At 42.6% G+C, this 7831-nt stretch overlaps 1 protein-coding gene across 6 annotated transcripts in view; it reads left to right on the forward strand.

Annotated features, from left to right (window-relative positions):
• LOC139265868 (ubiquitin carboxyl-terminal hydrolase 47-like) overlaps window positions 1-7831 on the forward strand; it is a 54750-nt gene extending 46919 nt beyond the window's left edge. For 4 of the 6 annotated variants that reach the window (XM_070883389.1, XM_070883384.1, XM_070883386.1 and 1 more), the window contains 3 exons: window positions 943-965; window positions 2062-2118; window positions 5400-7831. In XM_070883389.1, the coding sequence (XP_070739490.1) occupies window positions 943-965; window positions 2062-2104 (66 nt within the window). In that variant the 3' untranslated portion in view covers window positions 2105-2118; window positions 5400-7831. The remainder of the gene's footprint in view (window positions 1-942; window positions 966-2061; window positions 2119-5399) is intronic. The other 2 variants (XM_070883385.1, XM_070883388.1) reach the window with 1 other exon arrangement.

A 7831-nucleotide genomic window follows, 5' to 3' on the forward strand; every position in this document is an offset into this window, starting at 1 on the left:
TTCTGAGGCTTCCTGCAGCCTTCTCACTGCTGCAAGAAGCCTCAGTGCTGATGTGCTGATGGCAATGTGCTTTTATTAAAAAATGTTCAAAAATTAAACAGCTACAAAGAACTACAAAAATGGCCGAGTGCCAATGTTTCCTTCACACTGCGCGTGCGTGAACGCTCCAACGCGCAGGGTTGCCGGCAGGAAAAAAACTAATTTAAATGGTACCCGCCCCCTCCCACTTACAAAATCGGCACGAGTGGTAGGCTCCGCCCCCCTGGGCGCCGCGCCAAGCAGATATGGAGCTGCAGGGCGCTCCAGAATCGCGCGGTTTTTTTTCGGCGTGAAAAACGGGCGCCCAGCTCGGAGGGGCGCCCGTTTTGTAGCGTGTGGAAACTTGTTCTCTTTGTATCCACTCTATCAAAACCTTTCATAATTTTAAAGACCTCGGTTAGGTCACCCCTCAGCTTTCATTGTTCAAGAAAGAGACCCAGCCTTTCATGATATGTATACCCTCGCATTTCTGGTATCATCCTTGTAAACCTCCTCTGCACCCTCTCCAGTGCCTCTATTTCAGAGGTGAAAGGCCAGTGTCTAATTCACTATGGTGCTTCCACCCCCATGCCAGTATTTTAAAGATAAGAATAACATTTTAACTTAATCAGTTTGATATTTATTCACTCCATATCCAGAGTGAGTAATGTGTTTGTGTTAAGTACTTTAGCTTGAGCATGTGAGCTGCCAAAAGGAGTGATCGTGGGTTGGGGCTTTCAGCAGAGTTGGGTCAATAAAGGAGATCTCCTATATCCTCCTAAATGTACTATTATTTTTCAAAACTAAGTACTACTGTAATTGTGTTTCTGCATTGACTTCTTGAACTCCTGTCATATAACTTTGTTTTTGTCCCCCCTTTGCATGGCTTCTATGAATATCCATTGATCATGATGTTCCTTTAAGAAGAAAAAGCAAGTCTCTCAGAGGTAAAGATCAAATGCATTTAATACTTGATCCTCATTGCAAGCATAATTTTGAATCATCAAAAGTATTGCTACAAGTGACTTTTGAAAAATAGTTGAAATAAATTACCAAAATAATATAGGCCTGGAGGTGAAAAAGTCAACGTTCGCTCTCATTATTCTTCAATGCTGACAGCAACTTCTGCCTTCCACACTTGCGCGTTTAATGCGGAAATCCAGAAGATGCTGTCAGTGATTTCTTGCTGCTGCACAGGGCGTGTTGTTGAAGTCCCTGCAGATGGCAATCTTTAGAAATCACTGAACTGATGAGGACTTTCCCTTTTTATGCTGTAATATTTATACTGTTAAAAATCACTGAAAAAGTTAAGCCTTGTTGAATGGGGCGTAACTGGGTATTTAATGGTGTACTAAGACATAACTATTGCTGAACAACATCGCTGGCCCTGAAGAACTAATCTTATATTTGTGGACTGTCAAATGTTGCCATTATGATAAAAATTCCATTGTTTTTTTTCATATATTAAAAAAATAAGTTTGTTTCTGATATTTCAGCTTCTACCTTAATCCATGTGTAAGTCCCAATCTTTATTTTGCTCTCTATAGAATTTATAAAGAGTGAAGGATAATCAGTGCAATTTACTTCCTGGTTTGCTGTCTGTGCGAATGCTTCAGTGTGATTGGCTGCTTAGCCTGCTTGGTGACATCACTGTTGATGGATTCTGGAGATCCCCTAGATTTGGTGCCAGGATCAAATCAACATCGGGAAAGTTGAAATCAATGCCACAGAGATCACTAGATCCTTGGGGCAGCTTTCTTCAAGGTCAGCGGTGAGCGCCCTCACTTAGCCGCTGACTGCAAAATCCAGGCCATAGTCTTGCTCATTAGGTATGTTGGGCAGTCATTGATCATGATGTGATTAGGTGTTTAGTGTAGAAGCAATTTAAAAATGTTTGAATCAACTTGGGCAAATTAGGTAGATGGACCAAGGAATGCGAAATTGCAGAATTTAATTTGGATAATGTAAAGTCATATATATTGGTACAAGACGTGAGACACGTTTCTGGTTTTTTTTTAAAGTAAATTGTTTAATATTTTGCAGTTCCAAAACAGCCTACCTGATTATGTACAGAAAGATAGATTAAAAACAACACAGCAGGTATGGTGATTTATAGAATTCAACTTTGTAATTGTTTTATCTCAGCAAATTATTAATTTATAAAATGCTACCATGTACCATACTTAAGAGCTAAAGGTGATATTAGTGTGTATTTTGTAACATCAGAGCTTGCTTTGCTTGAGTAGACTGGGTCTTTACTCGTTGGAGTTCAGAAGGATGAGGGGTGATCTTATAGAAACTTTAAAATAATGAAAGGGATAGACAAGATAGAGGCAGAGAGGTTGTTTCCACTGATCGGGGAGACTAGAACCAGGGGGCACAGCCTCAAAATACGGGGGAATCAATTTAAAACCGAGTTGAGAAGGAATTTCTTCTCCCAGAGGATTGTGAATCTGTGAAATTCTCTGCCCAAGGAAGCAGTTGAGGCTAGCTCATTGAATGTATCCAAGTCACAGATAGATAGATTTTAACCAATAAGGGAATTCAGGGTTACGGGGAGCTGGGGGGTAAGTGGAGCTGAGTCCACGGCCAGATCAGTCATTTTGAAGAACCATAACTTCTTCTACGAGTTCTCTACCACAGAATGAACCCGACACTGCCCGTCTTTCCCAATCAACATGCCATTCAGATGAATTATTCCCAACTCTCTGTTATTACTATTGGAGATGTATAATAATTTGTCACCGGCTCCATTTTATATAATTATGCCCATTTCCATTATATTGCTGCCTCAATCTTGCAGTGCTTATAATAAAATTGAACTTAGTAAGGTCAGAAATCAAAACATGTGGCAAATGGAAATAATGCTTGATATACTAGGATTTCAAGAAGCAACTCTAAACTGTGATGCATGATAGAGTTCATTAAATAAATCTTGGGTAACGTGACTTGTATTTTTGAACACTTTGTGGGCGATTTCCCCCGGACAATTTAAGCACAAAAGAGCCTCCGAGATGGCCAGGTTGAGGTCATAAGCTGCAGCGCCAGTTGTAGCCCACATTTAATGCAAAACGGCATCTTGGTAAAGGACTTGAAGTGCGCAACAACAACAACTTATATTTATATAGCGCCTTTAACATAGTGAAATGTCCCAAGGCGCTTCGCAGGAGTATTATAAGATAAATAATTTAACACCAAGCCGCATAAGAGGAAATTAGGGCAGGTGACCAAAAGCTTGGTCAAAGAGGTAGGCTTTAAGGAGTGTCTTGAAGGAGGAAAGAGAAGTAGAGAGGTGGAGAGGTTTAGGCAGGGAATTCCAGAGATTAGGGCTTAGGCAACAGAGGGCATGGCCACCAATGGTTGAGCGATTGCAATCAGAGATGCTCAACAGGGCAGAATTAGAGGAGCGCAGACATCTCGTGGGGGGGAATTGTGCAGTTGGAGGAGATTACAGAGATATGGAGGGGACAGAGTCATGGAGGGATTTGAAAACATGGATGATAATTTTTAAATCGAGCATTGCATTACCAGGAGCCAATGTAGGTCAGCGAGCACAGGGTTGATGGGTGATCAGGACATGATGTGAGTTAGGACACGGGAAGTCAAGTTTTGAATCACCTCTAGTTTACGTAGGGTAGAATGTGGGAGGTCAGCCAGGAGTACATTGGAATATTCAAATCTAGAGGTAACAAAGGCATGGGTGAGGGCTTCATTAGCAGATGAGCTGAGACGGGGCGGAGACGGGCGATGTTATGGAGGTCTTAGTTATGCTGCTGATATGTGGTTGAAAGCTCATTTCAGGGTCAAATATGACACCAAGGTTGTGAACAGTGTGGTTGAGTCTCAGGCAGAAGTTGGGGAGATGGATAGGGTCATTGTCTAGGGAACGGAGTTTGTGGCGGGGACCAAAAACAATGGCTTTGGTCTTCCCAATATTCCATTGGAGAAAATTTCTGCTCATCGCAAGAAGTCTGATAATTTAGGGTCTGTGGAGGGAGACAGAAAGCAGGAAAGTATGGACCAATTAGCCTAACATCTGTCATTGGGAAAATGCTGGAGTCCATCATTAAGGAAGTAGTAGCAGGACATTTAGAAAATCATAATGCAGTCAAGCAGAGTCAGCATAGTTTTATGAAAGGGAAATCATGTTTGACAAATTTGTTGGAGTGCTTTGAGGATGTAATGAGCAGAGTGGATAAAGGAGAACCAGTTGATGTCATATATTTGGATTTCCAGAAAGCATTCAGTAAGGTGTTACACAAAAGATTACTGCACAAGGTAAGAGCTCATGGGGGTAATATATTAGCGAGGATAGAGGATTGGCTGACTAACAGAAAACAGAGAGTCAGGATAAATGGGTCATTTTTAGATTGGCAAACTAACTAGTGGAGTGCCACAGGGATCAGTGTTGCGGCCTCAACCATTTACAATTTATATTAATGACTTGGATGAAGGGACCGAGTAAAACGTAGCCAAATTTCCTGATGATACAAAGATAGGTGGGAAAGCAAGTTGTGAGGAGGACGCAAAGAATCTACAAAGGGATATATATAGGTAGGCTCAGTGAGTGGGCAAAAATTTGGCAGATGGACTATAATGTGGGAAAATGTGAGGTTATCCATTTTGGTAGGAGAAATAAAAAAGCAAATTATTATTTAAATGGGGAGCGATTACAAAATGCTGTAGTACAGAGGGATCTGGGGGTTCTTGTACATGAAACGCAAAAAGTTAGCATGCAGGTACAGCAAGTAATCCAGCAAACAGAATGCTGGCCTTTATTACAAGGGGAATGGAGTATAAAAGTAGGGAAGTCCTGCTCCAACTGTACAGAGCATTAGTAAGACCATACCTAGAGTACAGCATACAGTTTTGGTCTCCTTAATGTAAGGAAAGATATACAGTGTACTTGCATTGGAGGCTGTTGAGAGAAGGTTCACTAGGTTGATTCCTTAGATGAAGGGTGTTATCATATGAAGAAAGGTTGAGCAGGTTGGGCCTATACTCCTTGGAGTTTAGCAGAAAGAGAGGTGATCTTATCGAAAATATAAGATACTAAGGGGGCTTGACAGGGTAGATACAGGGAGGATGTTTCCCCTAATGGAATAATCTTGACTAGGGGGCATAGTTTCAGAATAAGGGTCGCCCATTTAAACTGAAAATAGGAAGAATTTCTTCTTTCGTCCGGCTGATCCAATACCGTCCATTTTACGCCCATCCAACAGACTTTGGTTTCAGATTTTGGTCCGCAGTTTCCCTATGATGCAGAAGTTGAGCGTGTCAGAGTGTGAGATTCTCAGTCGGTATTGAAATGTTTTACCTGTAAACTGAATTTAAATGAAAGATTTACCTAGGAATGTTCTTTGTTGCCTTTATCCCTATAGGTTCTCCCTCATACAGATGATTTCCAGAACCATTTCATGGGCAGACACTAAAACTCCTGAAATGAGCTCTTTGAAGCACAGAACTGATATTACTTACAGTCAGCCCCAAGATGCTGGAAGCAGCCAACATCCGCAGGAGCAAAACTGCACAGTTGAATGTCCATTTTTTGGAACCCCTGTGTGATAGCACCGCCAGGCTTGGAGTGGGAATAAAATGATGTGGTTGTGCTGTGCACTGTGTCTCTTGTATGTCAGTTTAAGGTACAGTCACACTCACTTGTAAAAGTGTTGATGTAACATATCTGCTGATAACAGCCCACTTTAAGTGCTTTAATAATATCCATTCAAATGTTCTGCGGAAGTACAACCTTAATTAATGTATTACAAATGTCTATGGGACACTGATAGCAAGGTCTTGCAGTTCTAGAACTACTTTCAAAATGAACATATTAATCATATTTGAAACATATAAGATTCTGAGGGGATTGACAGCATACATGCTGAGAGATTGTTTCCCCTGGCTGGAGGGTCTAGAACTCTGGGGAATAGTCTCAGGATAAAGGGCCAGCCTTTTAAGACTGAGATGAGGAGAAATGTCTTCACTTGGAAGGTTGTGAATCTTTGGAATTCTCTACCACAAAGGGCTGTGGTTGCTGAATCGTTGAGTATGTTCAAAGCTGAGATAGATAGATATTTGGGCTCCAGAAGAATCAAGGGATATGGGGGTAGGGCAGGAAAGTGGAGTTGAGGACGAAGATCAGCCACGATCTTATTGAATGGCGGAGCAGGCTCGAAGGGCCGTATGGCCTACTCCTGCTCCTAATTCTTATGTTCTTATATGAAATGTCCTTATTTAATAAAAAAAAACAAGTAACTGGTGAAGTTTAGTTCCAATATTCTCATGATTCCATAATCATATATCATACGAACGTAAGAAATAGGAGCAGGAGTCGGTCATTCGGCCCCTCGAGCCTGCTCCGCCACTCAATGGGATCATGGCTGATCTTCCAATTTCCTGCACTATCCCCGTATCCCTTGATTCCTTTAATATCCAAAAATCTTATGGATCTCTGTCTTAAATATACTCAACGACTGAGCCTCCATAGCCCCCTTGGGTAGGGAATTCCAAAGGTTCACAACGCTCTTGGTGAGTATAATCACTTCCACATGGTGATTCATGCTGCTCTCCAGAAACTTTTACTTTAACATCCTTTAAGATAAATTATTAGAACAACCTTTGTAGCACAACCAGTGACGAGAACATTTGTAGTAATGCCAATTATGTGAGGTTGATTCATACAATAGCTCCTCAGTTTGTGTGTTGTTTGTCCAGTCTGACTTTTTAGTGAAGCTGGAATTACAGTGCAAAAAGAGGATCAAAAGTGAAGCCCAACTAACAATAAAGAATTTCAGTGCTGCAATTCCTGTATGCAAAAATATTAACTCACAGATTATATTTTTTTAAGCTTTTACATTATTTCTGCTTTGTTTCAAGATAGAATGGGGCTGATGAATCTCTTGTTAGCAATTTCTATAAATAAGATTGGAAGCGTTTTAGCCAAGTTAGGACCGGGAGATATGACTCCATATGAACCAGGAAGCTGAGAATGACATACAAGGTGAACCACTGGATTCGACGGGGACTAAATTGCCCCGCACCCCAATTGTGGGCGATAACTTTCCGGGGCTGGAACTTTTAGCGTCTGGCGCGTAAGCCCTATCTCCCCCCCCCACACACAGAATTGCCATTACCGCTTCTGAAAGAAAAGGGAGTGCAATCTCCTGTGCACCACTTCCTTTGGGGGCAGTAACTGAAGCGCTCTGGGGCGGGGAGTGCCAACGCACTTCAATGCCCCTCCCTTTCACTTAAAGGGGAGGGCTGCTGCGCCCTCTGATGGCTTCCACTGGGCCACCAGGGCAGCGTGCGACCGGGCCAGCAGCCCGGCACCCACGATGGAGTGCCGAGCTGTATGAGGTTGCCCTGGACCCCGCTAGGGCTGTCATCGGCGAGCTGACCTGAGAGTCGGCTGCCAAAAGAAGATGGCGGCCCAGGGCGCTGGCGCGCTCCTCTTTAAGCACTGCTCCGAGAGTGGAAGTCGGCAAGCTTCGTGACCTGCGAAGCTGGCTTTGACATCTGCTGGCGCCAACCTCGGTAATTAAGGGGTTGATAGGGGGCGGTGAGGGGTCGCTGTAATGTCATCGCCGGTTGTGCGGCAGCGTGCCTGCAAACTCCGGGGCAATTTCTCAGGAGGCGGTAGTGCTCCCCCCACCGGGCAAAAACCCAGAGATCCTAATGGGGCTATAAAAATGTTCTTAAATTGAGCCTTTTTTACTTGTTCTCTCCATGTGTACAATGTATATTAAGCTTTGGAATCTGCTTCTGAAGGCTTTGCATTTATTCTGTTTATTGTTAATAAATTGCGTTGAACCCA

The sequence above is a fragment of the Pristiophorus japonicus genome, chromosome 6 (assembly GCF_044704955.1).
Source record: "Pristiophorus japonicus isolate sPriJap1 chromosome 6, sPriJap1.hap1, whole genome shotgun sequence".
Classification (NCBI taxonomy): domain Eukaryota; kingdom Metazoa; phylum Chordata; class Chondrichthyes; family Pristiophoridae; genus Pristiophorus; species Pristiophorus japonicus.